At 50.7% G+C, this 18,577-nt stretch overlaps 1 protein-coding gene across 1 annotated transcript in view; it reads left to right on the top strand.

Moving 5' to 3' along the window:
• Positions 1-2,497: 2,497 nt before the first annotated feature.
• Igsf3 (immunoglobulin superfamily member 3) overlaps positions 2,498-18,577 on the top strand; it is a 54,535-nt gene continuing 38,455 nt past the window's right edge. The window contains 2 exon segments of the mRNA XM_090334090.1: positions 2,498-2,583; positions 3,222-3,807. Coding sequence (XP_090190216.1) covers positions 3,765-3,807 — 43 coding nt within the window. The 5' untranslated portion in view covers positions 2,498-2,583; positions 3,222-3,764.

Here is an 18,577-nt window from a genome sequence, read left to right as displayed (position 1 = left end):
GCTGGAGGGTTTGTGACAAAGGATTACCTAGCTCAGAGTTCTGGAGGTCCAAGAGAACAGCATTGACATCTGCCAGCTTTAGGGAGGGGGTCCAGCTGCAGCAATGTAGAGGAGAATGGAGGGAAGTAAGGAGAGTGAAAGAGTGGGACAGCTTAGGGGCCGGGAGTTTGGCCTAGTGGTAGAGTGCTTGCCTAGCATGCATGAAGACCCGGGTTCGATTCCTCAGTACCACATACATAGAAAAAAGCCAGAAATGGTGCTGAGGCTCAAGTGGTAGAGCTCTAGCCTTGAGAAAGTCCAAGGACAGTGCTCAGGCCCTGAGCTCAAGCCCAGGATTGGCAAAAAAAAAAAAAAAGAGTGGGACAGCTTAAACCAGGTGGCAATCAAGGAAGCAGTCGCTTTATAGAAAATTATGCAGTCCCTCACCTGGGTGTGGCCACTGTGACCATATATGTGTGTGTATACGTAATACGTATATATTTATATATGTATATTTTATATACATACATCTGTGTGTACATATAGATATAATGTGTGTATGTGTGTATGAGTATTGGGGCTTGAATTCAAGAGTCTCACACTCCTGCTTGCCTTTTTCACTCGACACTGGTGCTCTACCACTCCAGCCCAGATTTTTTGCTGCTTAACTGTAGATAAAAGTCTCTTGGACTCTTCTATCCAGGCCGACCTCAAACCATAACCCTTCAGATCTCAGCCTCCTGATCACAGAAGTGAGCCTACCAGTGCCCACCCCTCTTGAAGGTCTGACCTCTAGTATGTTGGGTGAGTTTGGGTGGAGATAATTCCCCCTTAAATCATAGCATAAGCAAGGTAAAACGTTGGTCTAGAAGAGTCCTGAAAGGTCATCTGAGTCTAGGTTCTTACAGATCCTCAGAAACAGATCCTGCAGCCTGGGAAACTGCATTTGAATTGCACAGCTTGAAGTTTCCTAACCTTATGGACCTTATCATTGTCCAGAAGAAAGTTGGTAGAACAGAGCATCAGCAGCACAATCTAGAATAGAAGCTGGTTTCTCAGCTTCCCGGGGCTCTTGGACAGTGTGAAGAACACAGTAAAGAGAATGGGTACTGAGAACTAAGTACCAGGTATTCAGCTAAGTCCTCCACTGCATCAGATCACTTAATCTTTACAACTCCCCTCTGAGGTCATTGGCTCTTGTTACGCCCTTTTACAAATGAGGACACTGTCAGGCAAGGCAGGCTAAGTAACTTGACCAGGTGTCCAAAGTACAGACCTGGGACACAAATCCAGGCAGTGTCCTGGAAGCCACTGTCCTCTGTCAGTGGAGCAAAGAGGCAAGTAACAGCTCTGAGGTTTTGTAGCAAAGGAGAACATTAGCTGAATGGAATTTTATTTTTCCCATTAGGATAAACCAACGCTTGGAGGTCCCTCCAGGCAAACCCAGTGGCTCAGGTCTAGGCCCTACAATGGCAGGAACCTCTGGGAAAAGCCTTCACTGCTGTTCTTGTCAAGCCTGTTTTATGGTCTGGGTCCCTTCTGGTGTTCAGGGCTTGGGCAGGCCACTGTGGTCTGTGCTGCCGGGGTCAGCATCATGGAGCCAATGAGAAAGAAAGCATTACTCATAAAAGAAAGATCATTCGTATTTACCCACTGATTAGGGTACAGTGCTTTACAAGAACAGATATCTCATAATCTTATTGAGGATTATTTTCCCATGTAACAGATGAGGAAACAGAGGCACAGAGAGGTTAAACAATGGGGCGAAAGGGCTACAGTCAGGAAATGAGGCAGCCGAGGTCACACAGCCTAGGCGGTGGCACCAAACAAGGCCACCACATGGCTGGGCTCAGGGGCTTTGCTCTCCTTTCTGCGAGGACCCACGTGGTGTATGTGCGTACGTGTCTACACACGAGTGTGTGTGTGTGTATGCATGCGTGTGTATGTTGCAAGCCCCTGTGCTGGTCCCCAGGAATGAACTCAGGGCCTGGGCGCTGGCCCTGAGCTGCTTTTTCCCTCGAGGCTGGTGCTGTACCGCCAGAGCCACAGCCCCACTTCTGGCTTTTGGAGGTTCATTGGAGTTAAGAGTCTCTTGGCCTTCCCTGCCTGAGCTGGATTCGAACCTCGATCTCCAGGCCCTGGGAAGGGCCTGTGCGCCTCGCCTTCCGGCCAGTGTCAGCGTGAGAACCCCAGTAAACCTTCCCGTGTCGCAGGCCCGCAGGCCTGGCCTGGCGATCAGCTTGTGCAGTGCCTGGGCGGGCTGGCGGCGGTGCAGAGGGCCCCAGGCGGTGGGAGGTGGGCGTGGCCTGGAAGGGAGTGGGCGTCCGAGGGCGTGGCCTCCTTAGGCCACTAGGCTGGCCTTGCCGGGCTCAGTGGGGCGGGGCTGGAACTGGAGGGCGGGGCTTGGAATCGGAGGGGCGTGTCGATGGGCGTGGCTATCTTGAGGCCGGGTCTCCTGGGGGCGGGTCCTGGAGTGGGCGGGGCCCGGGCGGGGCCCGAGCGCGACTGCCCGTGCGGCGGCGGAGCGAGGAGGAAACCGCGGGTCCTCTGAGGCGCGCGTCGACCCGGTCGCCACGGACCGACGGGCGGACACGCGGACAGCGGGTGGGCCCGGGGAAGGTCAGGCTCGGCGCTCGCGGGCGGGCGGACGGGCTCGGGGCTCAGGCGGCGGCAGGGTGGGGCGGGGGCCCGGGAGGCGACCGTGACTCCGGCCCGGAGACCCCTGGTCGGCCGCGTGCCTGGCGAGCGCGCCCCGGCAGTCGCCCGCGGTCCGGACCCAGGCCTCCCCCGGGCTTTTCTTTTTAAAAGGCGGAAAATATATCCTGGCGAAGGTAAAACAATAGCGGGGCCACCTGGGGAGGCGGCGCGCGGGGCCGCGGCTGGGCCTGGGGCGGGGCGGGGCGGGAACCGCGGTCTCGGCCCGGGGGTCCCGGCCCCAGCGGAGCCCGGGCCCGGCCGAGTCCTCCGCGCGGCCAGGCGGAGGGCGGGGCGGTCGGCGCGGCGGCCGAGCCCGACCCGAGCCCGAGTTACCCCGAGAGTGAAGCCCGTGTGTTACGAACAATCGTGCTTCCCACGCCGCCTTGCCCGGGGCGAGGGGAAAACTGAGGCAGGGGGCGGCTGGTGACCGAGCCCAAGGTCAGAGTGCGGAGGTGGACTACTCAAGTGCCCCGACCCCGGGGTTCAAATCCTCTCCTCAATAAAACGTGGGGCTTTTGGTAAACCTCTGTTGTGTTCTGTTGTAGGACTCTGCTGTCTTTGTGGGGCCGCTGAGCCGAACCCCGCTTTGCTCAGGGCGTCTTGAGGCGCCTCGTGACCTGGCACCGGGGGATGGAGCTCTATGGGGCGCTGCAGAAATCCGACCTGTCCCTGTCAGCCTGGGGGATTTGACAAAACCGAACCCGAGTGAGGAGACAGACACCTTCACGGCGAAGCCAAGGACATTTCCGTATAATCAGAGGATGAAAGGATCTCCTCACTCCTTTCCCCATCTTTTTCCTTAAGGATTTAATACACCACAATCTACAGTTCCCGTGGAAGCCACCAGGCAGACAGTGTGGCTAGAGCCTGGAGTGCTTTGGAATGGCTCTGGGTCCCTCCCTTAGACTAGGATACCTAGGACTTTTCACACCTTGCCATCCTCCCCTTGTCCCCTCTCCCTCCTGCTGATGGCTCCTCTTCACGGTGTTTTCATTTCCTGAGTGAAGTTCCATTTCCTAAACTATTCTCTGGAGCTACAAATGGATTGCCAGAAATGAGAGATTAGGTGCTGGTGTTGAGTCCTCACCATGAAGTGCTTTGTCCCTGTGCTGAGTTATCTGGCTCTGCTGGGTAAGTGGCCTTGCATATCTCTGCAATCTGTGTGAAAGTCTAACCTGCCCTTGGTCCCTGTAATTCCTCTGATTCTTTTTCCATCAAGCCTTAGGCCTTGGGGTTGGGGGTGGGGGTGGGGACACCAAAAGGCTGCTGGTGTGTTACAGATTGGAATTCAGTACCTAGAAGCCTATTTCTGAAGGCGAAAGAATGAGTGAGATATTGTCTTTAAAGCAGGAGCATTTATTTGTTGGGTCTTGGGATGAGGCTACCCTCATGTGCATGAGGAGCACAAGTGTGTGGGCTGTGGACTGGCTTCTTGGAGTCTGACCACATGCTGCTTCAGTGTTTTCAGCATTTATGCCCTCTGCATGGAGTCCACTGTAGAAGGCAATGGCAGTGCCCATCATGCTAGGGAGAGGGGGTTCGATGATGATGATTTTATTTTGAAGAGGAGGTTGTGGATTGAAGGGTTGAGGACTGCTTTGTCTTACTTAAGCCATCAGTAGAGTGTTTGGAGGGTGCTAACCCTGAGTCTCCTCACCAAAGAAGCTTAGTTTATAGTCCTAGGAGGAGAGTAGACAGCAAGCATTGAAGCTTCCTGGGAAGGAGTGGAATGAGGTTGATTTTCATGCCCCCAGACAAGATCTGAACACTGGAGTGGGAGGAATTAGGAGGCCCTTGGCTCCTCTCAAGGAGCCCCCACATGCTCCCTGCAGCACTCCCCACCCTCTGCATTCTTTTCTTGTCTTGAAGCTCTTGTGAGGTGTCTCCTGTCTTATCTCAGGTCTTGAGTGATGCTGGAGCAGTTCTGGTGTCTCCTCTGCCTCTAGAGAGGGACACGCCCCCTGGGTCTCTCTGGAGGGGGACACACCCCTTCAGTCTGCAGGGGCTAGATCTCTGGCATTCCAGAGGGTTCAGGGTGATCAATCTTTGCACATCCAGGGGACCCACGGTGTTCCGGGGGGCTGTGGAGGCATCTTTCCAACATGGACCCACCACAGCCCTTTAAGAGTTCACCCATGTGGAATATGAATGTGGTAAACTTCAGGGGTAGAGGGAGGCCTCACCTCCACCTCAGCCTAACTCTGGCTGCCATTCAGGTGTCTGTCTAACATACCAGGGCTGCTGTGGCCATGGAAAGGGGCTGATATTTCCATTGTCATGAGGGTCTCTCATGGTGTTTGAAACTCATGAGAAATGTATTCTGTCAGTGTCTGTGAGATTTGGGTACAGGTTGGGGTGTCTGTGAGAGTTGGGTACGGGTTGGGATCATTAAAGGAACTTAAAAAAAAATTCTTGATAGTCAGGCATCGACCCTAGGCCATTTAAACCTGAATCTCTGGAGTGCCAGCCAGTTATCAGGCTTTGGGCTATCCTAGGACATTCCATGCATGACAGAGGCAGCGCGAGCGCGCGCGCACACACACACACACACACACACACACGTGGGTTCAGATACAGTGTGTTTCTCAGGCCCAGACAGGAAGGCCAGGAGCCCTCCAGCTACCTACAGTCTCTTAATATTGTGTTTGTATTTGTTAGACTGCATTTGCCAGTCACTTTGTATCTGGATTTGAATCAGCAATTAGTGATTCATGTTGATTCAAAAGGACTCAAATCAGAGGGAGTCCTGGAGGCCTCTGGGTGTAGGGTGGGGTGGGGTGGGGCGGTGGAGTGAGTGGGGACTGAGTGGATGGGCGGGGCCGGGGTGGAGAAGGAACCATCCAAGGGAAACCAGGAATGCAACATTTGGGTCTTTTGTCTTTTGGTTGTTCAAGAACTGTAAAGCTGTCTTCTGCTCTCCCTGCTGTTCACTGGCAGCTGAGGCGCTGGGGGGGGGGTAGCTGGCACAGGATGGGCGCTGCCATCTCGCCCCCCACACATATAGAGATGCCCTGGAGGAAAGTGGGCATTAAAGTGGCAGAAATCCAGACAATGCATGAGGGAGTGAATGTGCCAAGCTCACCCCACTGGAGGGGACCTCTTTTTCCATCACTGGGCCAGGGCAGAAGGCCTACTCCCTCCTACAGCCTCCACTCAGGAAAAGCAGAAGGCATTGAGGAATAGACAAAACCTAGGTTCGAATCTCCTGTTCTGTGTGTAGTCTGGTGTGGTCTGATTTGTGTAGCAGCATTCTTTGTAATGAACTGATGTGAATTCAAAACAGTAAACAATGCCAAAGTTTTGCCAGGCACCAGTGGCTCATGCCTGTAATCCTAGCTGCTCAGGAGACTGAGATCTGAGGATCATGATTGGAAGCCAGCCCTTGCAGGATTCTAATCTCCAGTTAAGAACTAAAAACTACAACCCAAAGTGAGCTGTGGCTCAAATGTTAGAGTGATAACCTTGAACAAAAAAGCTCAGGACAGTGCCTAGGCCCTGAGTTCAAGTCCCAGGACTGATACAAAAAAAGGGACGCCATAAGTTTGAGCCCACTCATGTGAGTCACATGCCTGGAATAAAATTTTACTTTTACAAACTTGTCTAAGGCTACAGTGCTTCAGGAGTGAGACCCACGAAAGGACCAGACTCCAGAAACGGAGGGAGTGGAGTCTGAGTGTGCAGATGGGTGGGGCACTGATGAACCTCTGAGACTAGACCTGGGCTCTTCTCCTTTCCTCGGCCCATGTCGAGTGAGTTCCTCTCGCTGTGATTCTGGGCCCATCCATTCCTTTGTCCTACTGCAGACCCAAGGCTTTGTGCTGGCATCCTGGCATAGCACACTCCTTTTTCTAGCCCTGCTGGCCAGAGCACCTTCTTTCCTTCTGTCCCGGCCTAGTGCCCACCCAGCTGGGAGCTGTTAGCTGTTGCCACCATTCTTCTTCCCATTCCAAAGCCACTTATGTGAGATCAGGGACATCTCTGCAGGAAAGAGATGGAGCTGGAGTGGCCAGAGGGTCTGAGTTGTGGGAGTGGGGAGGTTGGGGGGGTTAGGGGGGTGAGACTGGGACAGTCATTTTGTGTTGGCTCGCACAGGATGGTGCAATCAGTAGAGACTTGGCCCTTGGGTCTCACTGACCAGGAAGTTCTCCCAGCCTGGGGATCCACGTGACACAGCACAGAATGGCTTTAAAAGTGTTAGTGATAGCTCCACCCAGAACCTCTGGAGAGCACTAGAGATTGAGAGGTGTGTTCAAAGCAGCTTTGGGTTAGGGTGAGGTCACACCTGGTTTGGACTGCCAGGAAATGAGGAGAGGAGGATGGAGGGGCTGGGTCCTATTGTCTGCTTCCGGGTCATGAAGGCTGTGACCTGAAGACCCCTCAGACTCCTTGGAGCTTCCTGTACCTCCCCTTGCTGTTACCCCTGGGGAGAGAGCCTTTGGAACATGGGCCATGGGGGCCATTTCTGGTTCACTCTGTGGCATATTGCAGGGTGACCTGAGCCCTTTAGTCAGTCCTTTGAACAACCCTAACTGCTCCTCGGCCCCTTATCATCTTTATATAAATGAGGAGATCAAAGTCCAAGGAGATTTGAGTCACTCACCCTCTCCAGAGGTGGAGTTGTGTATGTGTTTCAGAGGGAGTGTGTGCGTGCGTGCATGTGTGCGTGCGTGCATACTGGGACATAACTCAGGGCCTTGCCCTCACTTGACAGACTTTCTTTCTTTCTTTCTTTCTTTCTTTCTTTCTTTCTTTCTTTCTTTCTTTCTTTCTTTCTTTCTTTCTTTCTTTCTGCCAGTCCTGGGGCTAGAACTCAGGACTGTCCTTGGACACTTTTTGCTCAAGGCTAGCACTCTGCCTCTTGAGCCACAGTGCCACTTCTGGCTTTTTCTGTGTATATGGTTCAGGGGTATCGAACCCAGAGCTTTGTGCATGCTTGGCAAGCATGCTAGCACTAGGCCACGTTCTTGGCCCTCACTTGACTTTTTCTAATCAAAGCTGGTGCGCTACCACTTGAGCCACAACTCCACATCTGACATTTTTTTCTGGTTAATTAGAGCTGAGTCTCACAGATCTGCCTGCCTGGGCTAGCTTTCAACTGTGATTCTCAGATCTCAGCTTCCTGAGTTGCTAAGATGACAGGCGTTGAGTCACTGGCAACACCTGGCATGAGAATGGTTGGCTTTTAGTGTAAGAAAATTCAGGATGCCTAGTGACGACCACCCCCGCCCCCCGATTTTCAAAAGAATCAGCGTATAGCTGTGGGAAATTACATGCTGCCAAGCCCCTTGTGGAACCCTCTATTAAGTGACTAATTGTGAGCCACCATGGCAGGCCCTGTACGAAGCCTGTGGTAGTAGGCCTCCCCCTTAGACAGGATCCTCAGTTAAGTGCAGTTTTTTTGGTCTTCCTGCCTTCCTACCTGTCTTTTCCTTTCCTTTTTTTTTTTGCCAGTCCTGGGCTTGAGCTCAGGGCCTGGGCACTGTCCTTGGACTTTCTCAAGGCTAGCACTCTACCACTTGAGCCTCAGCACCACTTCCAGCTTTTTGCTATGTATATGGGGTACTGAGGAATCAAACCTGGGTCTTTGTGCATGCTAGGCAAGCACTCTACCACTAGGCCAAACTCCCAGCCCTTTTTAAAACATTTTTTTAAAAAACCAATCCTAGGGCTTGAACTCAGGACTTGGGCACTGTCCCTGAGCTTCTTTTACTCAAGGCTAGCATTCTACCACTTGAGCCACAACACCACTTCTGGCCTTTTCTGTTTATGTAGTACTGAGGAATGGAAACCAGTGCTTCATGCATGCTAGGCAAGCACTTCACCATTAAGCAACATTCTTAGCTGCCTGCCTGCCTGCCTTCCTCCCTTCTTTCTTTCCTTCCTTCCTTCCTTCCTTCCTTCCTTCCTTCCTTCCTTCCTTCCTTCCTTCCTTCCTTCCTTCCTTCCTTCCTTTTTTGTGCCAGTCTTGGGTTTTGAATTCAGGGCCTGGGAGATTTCCCTGAGCTTTTCTCCTCAAGGCTAGCTCTCTTCTACTTGAACCATACCTCCACTTCTGACTTTTTGCTGGTTAATTGGAAATAAGAGTCTCATGGAATTTCCTTCCCAGGGCTGACTTTGAACCACTATCCTCAGATCTTAGCTTCCTGAGTAGAATTAAAGGCCTGAGCCATAGATATCCAGCATAGGTGGAGTTTTGTGTATATTTTCTATTTATGTCTTCTTTGGAAGGTGCAGAATCACACAATGAAGTGTAAAGGTTTTCCTAGATCGTACACTGTCAAATGAGTAATTCCAGGAACTGAAGACCCCACAAGTTCCTGAATCACAGATCCAGTTAATGTGGTCAGATGCATTGTGACAAGCTTTGTAATAGGCTTTAAAGAAAGAAGAGTTCAAGCAACGTTTCTGATCAAGTGTCCAGTTATTTCATTATTATTATTTTGTGCCAGTATTGGGGCTTGAACTTTCCCTTAGCTTTTTCTTTCAAGCCATTACACCTTAAGCCACACATCCACTTCTGGCTTTTTGTTGGTTCATTGGAGGTAAGAGCCTCACGGCCTGTGCTAGCTTCAAACCTCCATCTTCAGATCTTAGCTTCCTAAGTAGCTAGGATTACAGGTGTCAACCACCGGCTCCTAGCTTAGAGCAATGACATTCTAACAAAAGTGAAACTCAAATTATTACCTGGCCTCCTAGTTTTCTTCTTAATCAACTTTCTAGCCTGCTCTTTATTAAAGCAGGAATTTGCCATCTGATCCCAACTGTATTTTATTTCATATTTTGTTTCATATTGTGTGGGTGCTGATACAGAGATTTGAACTCATGGCCTCACACTTGTCAGCTTGTTTGCTCAGCTGGCACTCTACCACTTCAGACATGCTTCCAGCCCTGCTGTTTGCTGCTTATTTTTATTAAAGAATTTCTTAACATTGATTTTTACATCATATTTCAAATGACATGTTTAACAAGTGTTTAAGAAGGGAATCTCTATATACAATCACTGGTACTTAGTTTTTAGAACATAATCAAAATTAGGCTAAGGGTTTGTATATCATAGATACATATTAATTTATGAAATAAAACATTATATCTATAGAGTCATCGGTTTTTATGTCTATGTAGTTGTGTTTATATTTCCAATACCATGTCCACAGCATTGGGTATGTAAATATTGAGTCCTAGCTCTTGTACTGTTTGGATCTAATAGCCACATATTAAGGATACCATGAACCTTTTGTTCCTTTGGTCTTGACTTGTCTCACTCAACATGATTCGCTCTAGATTCATCCACTTCCCTGCAAATGCCATTATTTTATCTTGTCTGTTGGCTATGTAGAATTCCATTGTATATATATACCACATTTTCTGTATCCATTCATCTGTAGAGGGCATCTGGATTGTTTCCATCTCCTGGCTATTGTGAATAGTGCAGAGATAAGCATAGCTGAGCAGGTGTCCTTATCATCTCTTGGGTTATGATGTTCAGGATAGATGCCCAGAAGTGGTATGGCGGGATTGTAGGGAAGTTCAGTTTTCAGTTCTTTCAAATCACTGCTTTCCAGAGTGGCTGAACTAGTTTACAATCCCACCAGCAGTGTAGTAGGGTTCCTTTTTCTCCACAACCCCGCCATGTTTGCTGCTTATTTTGAAAATAGGGTCTTAATAGTCTTTTCTGCCCTGGCTGGCTTTGAACCACTATCCTCTGGATCTTAATCTTCTGAACAACTAAGCATGAGCTACTGGCTTGAGTTATGCTCTTTCTGCTCATGGTTCTCTGGTGTGTATGCCAAGGCTTGTCTTAAAGTTGCTGTTATTTTGATGTAGCAAATCCATTTTGCTTTTGGTTCCCGCCGTTGAGTGTGCTGCTGCCATGTGCATGGACCATCCCTGCTCTGGCAGAGCTGGCAGCCGTGATGTGGTTAGAGGCAGCCATGCCACCACCCCCTCTCAGGATCTGCTTTGTTCCACTCGGCCCCCAGGAATCCCACAGTTAGAAATTTGATTTCCAGAAAGACAATACTTAACTACTAGCCATGAACGGGTGTTTCCTCAGTGATAACCAGCATGATCACTCAGCACCCCAGAGCGTGGAGCTATAAGCTAAGTGCTGGGTGCTGGCTGCAGGGCCCTGGAGCATCCGTGGAACGTGGCACTCGTCACTGCCAGGTGACCAGCTTCCCCACTCCAAATGCTGCTTGGGCCTTACAGACTTCGGTGACCTGAGTGGTGCTGGTGCAGAATTGTCTGCCTCTGTAAACAGATCAGTAACTGCTTCCAGCCAGGAAGTGCTTTGAGTGGAGAGGGGGAAGAAGAGGGGAGAGTTCACACCTGGGTGAGGGTCAGGCCATGCTCACTCAGGTCAGCCCCAGCCCATGACTCCTTTTTATTTGTTCTTTTATGACTTCTAGAGAAGGTAAACATTATGTAATCAGGATATAATGTTTTAACTCATAAATGTATCCTAGAATTATATATCAATCCAAAAGGGGATAGAGAATATTATTTTTGACCCTCTTGGCTTCTTAGGAACAGATGTGGCTTGCATTCATTTTCTTAACGTGCTTGCTTGGCTGGTGCTCTACCACTTGAGCCACACTTCTATTCCAGCTTTTTTTTCTAGTTGGTTGAAGGTAAGAGTCTTAGACTTTCCTGGCTTGGCTGACTTTGAACCTTGATTCTCAAATCTCAGCCTCCTGAGTAGCTGGGATTAACTCTGGGCCTGGGTGCTGTCCCTGAGCTCTTCAGCTCTAGGCTACTGCTCTACCATGTTGAGCCACAGCACCACTTGCAGTTTTCTGGTGATTAATTGGAGATGAGACTCTGTGAACTTTTCTGCCTGTGTATTTTGAATCACAATCCTCAGATCTCAGCTTCCTGAGTAGCTGGGATTACAAGTTTGAGCCACTGGCTCGTGGCCTAAACAAATATAGAACTTTTTGTGTGTGATATAAATGCAGTTGTACAGAACATGATGTTCAACAACTTAATTAACATATTTTTGGTACCGGTACTGGGGCTTGAACCCAGGACCTTATGCTCTTGAACCACAGCTCCACATCTGGCTTTTTGGTAGTTAATTGGAGGTCAGAGTCTCACGAACTTCCCTGCTCACACTGGTTTTGAACCTGGATCCTCAGCTCTCAGGCCGTGTTCAGCAAAGAGGATGAAGGCCAATGGTCTGGTTGGTTGGAGGATAGGGTAGGGCCAGGGGTAAGGGGGAGCCCGTGGGGAAAGGACTAGAAAATGCCTTAAGGAGACTGGGCTGAGCTGCACTAGGTCTTTGTTTTAATTAAAATGTGACACAATACAAACTTTGCCTTTTAAGTCTTAAGCCTCCTTCTCCCCCCTACCTACCCCAGAGGAGCTATAGCTTTCCTTGTTTGGAAGAGAGGTGTGGGGGGAGGGAAGGCGGATTTGCTGCAGTGTTCCTGATCCCAGCCCTGTTGCTGGAGTGTTTATGGTGATGGGTGGCTTCTGAATCCCATTCCCCAGTCCCTCCAGTCCTGTCCTATCCTGCGCCCCTCCCCTCCTGATCCTGGGTCCCGTGGGATCCATGCTGTGGGGGCATGTGGCTTACTGTCACATCTTGGCCTGGGATGACAAGTCCTGGAGGATTTTAACTAATCTCTTAAAAGACACTCAGGTCCTAATCTGCCTCCCCGGCCCAGGGTCCCTCCTCCCATGGGGATTTGTGAGGCTCTATGGGGAGGATGGATGGGGACTGTCCAGCTTCAGAGGGATGTGTGACCTCCATGCTGGCATGGAGAGCAGGGATGGAGGGCAGTGAGGACTGAGGGCAAATCAGATGTGGACCCTACCAAGGCCCTCCAGTAGGTGCATGTGTCCTGGCTTCTGGGGGTCAGATCAGAGGCCCAGGCCTGCTGGCATTCCATGCCCATTTTCATGAAACTGCATCACCAAGTTGAAAGGTTGTGATGTAGGATCTGAGATTTTCATGAGCTTTGCTTATAATTTAAATGTACCTTGGCAGATAAATCATCTGTCAGAGTAAATCAGATGACAGTTGCTTCTCAACTGGTTGGTTTATTTATTCTTACTAGTCCTGGGGCTTAAACTCAGGGTGTGGGAGCTATTCCTAAGATGTTTCATTCAAGACTGGCACTCTACCACTTGAGCCATACCTCCATTTAAGTCTTTTTGCTGGTTAATTAGAGATTAAGAGTCTCACAGACTTTCCTGCCCTGCCTGGCTTTAAACCTGGAGCCTTAGATCTCAGTCTCTGGGAGTTGCTAGGATTACACTCCTGTTTACTTTGTTTTCATTCCTCTGATGTTATCTCAGTTTTCTGCTACCTGAGGTATGTCCTTCCAAAGCATTTAGGGAGAATGATCTACAGCCTGTGCTGTTTTCTCTTAATAGAATGATAAAAGCCCATTCAGTGTACACTAACGAGGAAGATTAGTTCAAATTAGTAAAATGCCTGAATTATCAAAGATTCTTCACAACTTTACTGTTAATACTTTTAAGTAAATTCTATAACTCAAACGAGGCTATAGAATGTCTAATAAACATCCTTCAGGGAAGAGTCTGCTTTGGGAGTAAAGTAGAATGATTTGCAATTAGTGCACCAATTGTTTATGTAAATTAAATTTCTGAAATACTAGAGCATCCTTTGTTCTCTCACATGTTTTAAGTAGTCCTTGCACTGGTAGTTGACCAGTTTTGTGAAGCACTGACTGCACTGTATCTGCAATACCAGAAATGCCAACTTACTAATAGCCCCAATCTTGCCAACCGAGAGCAGCTTGGCCTTCTAGATGGTAGATTCAGCAGATCTGGAGTGGGTGATATAAAGGAAGGGACCAGTAATGTCTGTGCCTGCCTGCACCCAGGTCCTGTGTGGTACACATCCACACAGGACGGCTGGATGCCCATAACTCTTACGGTGATTTAGTACCTCAAGTAGAACAGAGGCTGAGTGTCGTGGCTCACACCTGGAATCCTACCTACTCAGGAGGCTGAGATCTGAGCATCATAGTTCCAGCCTAGACAGGAAAGTCTGTGGGATTCTTAGCTCCAGTCAACCAACAAAGAGTCAGGTATCGGGTGTGGCTCAAGTGGTAGAGTACCACCCTTGAGCAAAATATAAGAAAGCAAAAGAGTACAAGAATCTGAGTTCCAGACCCAGGATTGGCTCTGAAAAAAAGCTGGAACGTGTGGCTGTCTGATGTAGCCTTGTGTCCTGCTCATGGTTCACTGAGTCCCAGCGCTTCCTGACCTCTAGCAACAGCTTGTGTTCTGGGGACTAGTGCTGTCTGTAGCCCTGGAAACCTGGGAGTGTGTGCTAGTAGATGGGGTAAACGGCAAGGATGGCAGAGGAAAGAGGGTGGAGTGGACTGGTAAGGCTGATGGTACCATCTCCATCAGCTTAGGTGATGGGGTGCGAGCTTTTCCAGACGAGTGTTCATGTACAGTTGTGCACTTAACAGGTGCATGTGAGTCCACATGCAGCATGTGAATGTCCTCTGGAGGCTCATGTAAAAGGGAGGTGGCTGGCCTGTGATGGGTGGGTCAGGAGTGGGGTCTGGAAGAAGTTACCAAGCACTTGTTTGTCCTCCACAAAGGTCACCCTTCCATGTCCTCCCCTGTTTTTTGTACCAGTCCTGGGGCTTGATCTCAGGGCCTGGGCACTGTCCCTGAGCCTTTTTTGTTCAAGGCTAACACTCTACCACTTGAGCCACAGCACCACTTATAGCTTTTTTTTTGTTTATGTGGTATTAAGGAATCAAACCCGGGGCGTCATGCATGCTGGGCAAACACTACCATGAAGCCACATTCCCAACCTGTCCTTACATCTTTTTAAGTTGATTTTCTCAGGTACAGAACTGCGTGTGTTGGGTGCCTGAGGGCCTGGACCTTTTGTGGATGAGTTCTGGGCCAGGCGGAAGACCATGAGAGGTGGGAGTTGAGCTGAGGCAAAGCCCCAGCTGGGTCTGCACTCAGGCCTTGGCCCGCTCCCATTTGGGGAACTTGGAGTCCGGCCCAGGCCTCTTGTGCTAGGGCAATTTTGCACCTGTTTGGGTCTCATGGCTCTTTGCTGTCTCTGCGCACACATGTGCAATTGTGCCCCTTATTACACCCGCAGGATAATTCCTAGTTCAGCCCAGTTCTGCAGTTATTTGTGTGCATCGTCCTGTGCCAGCACAGGATGGAGTGGACACCCGAGCACATGGCCTGGCCCTGTTCTTGGTGAACACCACGGATCTGCTGACAGCAGAGGCCCTTGGTACTCATGCCGTGTCGGGAAAGCTGACCTGCTTCTGGCACTTGTATGGGCCCCGGTGCACATACAGGCCTGTGACATGGGACTGGCCAAAAGAGGAGTGAGAAGTCTGTTGGAAAAGGCATCTCTCTTAAGAAGCATAGAATAACTGGGTGCAGGTCCTCATGCCTGTAATCCTAGCTACCCGGGAGGCTGAGATCTGAAGATCACAGAAGCCAGCCTACACAGAAAAGTCTTCAGTTAACCACCCAAAATGCCAAAAGTCGAGCTGTGGATCAGGTGGTAGAACACCAGCCTTGGGGGGAAAAACAAAAAAAGCAAGAGCATGAGGCTTTGAGTTCAAACCCCAATCCTAGCACAAGGTTGATTGAAAGTTGGAGTGGGGGTTAGAGAGGGGTAAAGCCTACAAGACTGTGGCTTGATTATCTGAGAGAGGTTAAACAGAGAAGAGGTGGATTGGAGAATGGGGTTTTGAGGTAATACTAAAAGATCCACAGGAGAGGCCTTGTCACTACTGTGGCTCGAGATTCCCAGCCCTGGTTGTCCTCCTCCTTACCTGCTTTGCTCCAGGGTCAGAGCTTGCTAGCCATGCTCTAGGACTGAGTGTTGTGGATGCAGCTGCCCCACTGGTCCCCAAAGCTCTCAGCTTTCCTGGGGAGGCATCCCTATTAATCAGTGAGGCAGGCTGCTCCCCACGGGGTGCCTGTGTTGGTGGCTTGTTTAGTTGTTGGCTTGTTAGTGGTTAGATCTACCAGTTACTACATGAGTGACTCAACATGGAGTCTGGAGAAAAGCCCCAGAGTTCAGGCCTGGACTGGAAGCCAACTGCTTTGGCTTATTCCTGTTCTCTGTAGACCCCAAAATGTGCCTTGTCTCGTTTTTGTGCCAGCCCTCCTAGACTTGAACTCAGCCTGAGCTTGTTTTTGCTCAAGGCTGGTGTTCTACCACTTGAGTCACAGTTCCACTTCTGCTTCTGTCTGGTTCCTTAGAGATAAGACTCTGTGGACTCTCTTGCCTGGGCTAGTTTTGAATCATGATCCTCAGATCATAGCCTCCTGAGTAGCTAGGATTTCAGGCATAAGCTACCAGAGTGCCCGGCACATTGCATCTTAAAGGCTTAGGTGTCCGGAGCTGGGCACCAGTCTGTACACTCTTTGTGAGGTGCTGTAGCATTGTGCCTGGCTGCATCCATGGTTATCCTAATGTCCAGGAAGCATTGGCATCTGGTTTGCCCATAGCAGGCAGAGGTGATTCTGCCTTAAAGTGGACTGGAGGGGAGGGAAAGCTCCACAGTGAACCCGTCCTATGTGTGAGCTGAGGCGCCTTCCCTCTTCCAACTGAACACCCTTGAATCCTGAGTACCCCAAAACTCCTTGAGCCCTGAAGGGGACAGCTAGCTTTCTAAGTTTGAAGTGTGTGTGTGTGTGTGTGTGTGTGTGTGCGCGCTCGCGCGCGCGCACGCGCGCATGTGGATGTGTGTGTGCCAATTCTGGGGCTTAAACTCAGGGCCTAAGCACTGTCCCTGCCCTTTTGTGCTGGAGCTTAGCGCTCTACCACAGGGCTAGTGCATATCGGCCAGTTGCCACTGTCACCTGTGATGAACTCTGCCACTTTCTGCCCATCCCTTCTACCACCACCACCTCTGACCAATCCATCCACCTGAACGCTGCTCCCACCTGCCTCCACCCCTCATCCTGGCAGGCAGGTCCCCTGTATGCCTGGGGCTTTTGCTGTCCAAAAGTGGCACTATGGGCGAACGTTCTTGCTAGCTCCTGGAAGGGCTTTTGGATCTGTCCACGTTTTGATCTCACCCCAGAACTCTTTCTTCCCCCTAAACAGAGTAGTAACAGACCACAAATCCCCAGGTACCCCAATGGAGACAAGCGCCCTGTCCCCTGCCAGTACAAGTGACAGAGTGCCCGTGCCTGTGCCCGGGTCATAGGGCCTCCAGGGTCGCACAGCCCACGGATCATAAAGGAGACTGCGCGTCTACACCAAGTGTGGGTGCCAACCTTGTAGGAAGGCGCTCGTGGCATATACTGAAGTCGGGCTGTGCAGGGGCCACCCTGCTCTCCAGTCACCTCAGCTGCCACCCAGGCCTGTGTGCAGATCTATGGCTCCATGGTATACAGCACGTGGAGGGGGGGCTGGAGCCCCCACAGGGCTCTCTTGGACACTGCCAAGGCGGGGCTGTGCTTCCCTGCTGCTTCTGTTTTGAAAGGACTGCACTGTTCTGTCTAGTTTCAGCCCGGCTGACTGCAGCCTGAGCAGGAGGGAAAGCCAGGAGCCGGCAGTGGTTGATAACTTGGGCATTCTTTGGTCCCCTTTTTGTTAAAGAAGTCACTGCAGGAGTGCCAGCACAGAAGCTTGTCCTACACACCAAGCAGTGTGTCCAGTGTGTGGGGCCAAGCCCCGGGGGCTAGGGAGACTGCCTGCTTGGCTCAAGATCCTGGCTAACTATGTGTGTACATGCATATGTGTGCATGTGTAAGCATGTGTGTATGCAAGTATATGTTGGTCCTGGGGCTTGAACTTAGGGCTTGGGCTCTGTCTCTGAACTACTTTGCTCAAGGCTAGCACTCTACAACTGGAGCCACAACTCCACTCTGGCTCTTGGCTGGTTAATTGGAGATAAGAGTCCTATGGACAGTACTGCCTGGACGGTCTTTGACCCCCAATCCTTAGATCTCAGCCTCTTGAGTCGCTGGGATTACAGGTGTGAGCACTAGTGCCCGGCCTGCTGTCTTTCTGACCCTGGGTTGCTCCTTGATGGTGGGGGATTCGGTCCCTTCCTATGTGTAGAGATGGTGTCTCTGCTGGAGGCTGGCCAGTGGCCGGAGCCCTGTGGCCCACCAGACTGCTAGGACCTGGCCATGGCCTCTGCTGATGAGTGTTTGGCCAGGGACACAAAGCTGGCACCAAGGCAACTACCTGCCACTCCTCTCCTGGTCCTGTCAGCCACTGTGCCTGCATTCCCGGAGGGCCCAGCTGGTGTGGGCAGTGAGAGCAGGCCGGGTCCCCAGCTGGCATCTGTGCACTGGTCTGGAACCTTCCTGCTGGTTCCTCAGGCTGACAGTAACAAGTGCAGGAAGAAGACAGAGCTGTGGGAGAGCCGCCTGTACACAGCGTGTCCCAGGAGTGGGTCAGGGCACCTGCCTGTCACTCCGGAGTGACCCCTAGTAGCTAGGATTTTGGAATTGACACTGAGGGGGGGCCTTGGTGGACGTTGAGGGAACAAGAAGTGTATTTGGGAGCCAGGAGATGTGGATTCTCAAACCACTGTGGGGATCCTGCTCTGGGACCCTCAGAGATTGTCCTTGATTTCCTTTTCTGTGAGTTTTTGCTGGGGCTTGAACTCAGGGCCTGTGTGCTGTTCCTGAGCTCTTTTCCACTCAAGGTTGGGGCTCCACCACCTGAGCCACAGCTTTACTTGGCTTTCTGCTGGGGATGGCTTTGAACCTCAATTCTCAGATCTCAGCTTCCTGGTAAGATTATAGGCATGAGCCTCCCAGTACCTGGCTGTTTCCTTTTTTTCTTTTTCTTTTCTTTTTTTCCTGTCAAATGAGGGTCAGGAACAATCCAATGAACCTCTGTGCTTCTGCCAGGGTTGACATGGGGTGGGGGCTATTTGCTCACTGTGTTTCTTTGGATGAGAAG

Source organism: Megascapheus bottae, chromosome 6 (assembly GCF_031878675.1).
Source record: "Megascapheus bottae isolate mThoBot1 chromosome 6, mThoBot2.hap1, whole genome shotgun sequence".
Taxonomy (NCBI): domain Eukaryota; kingdom Metazoa; phylum Chordata; class Mammalia; order Rodentia; family Geomyidae; genus Megascapheus; species Megascapheus bottae.
The sequence above is the reverse complement of the archived record's forward strand: the minus strand, read 5'-3'. Positions and strand labels throughout refer to the sequence as shown.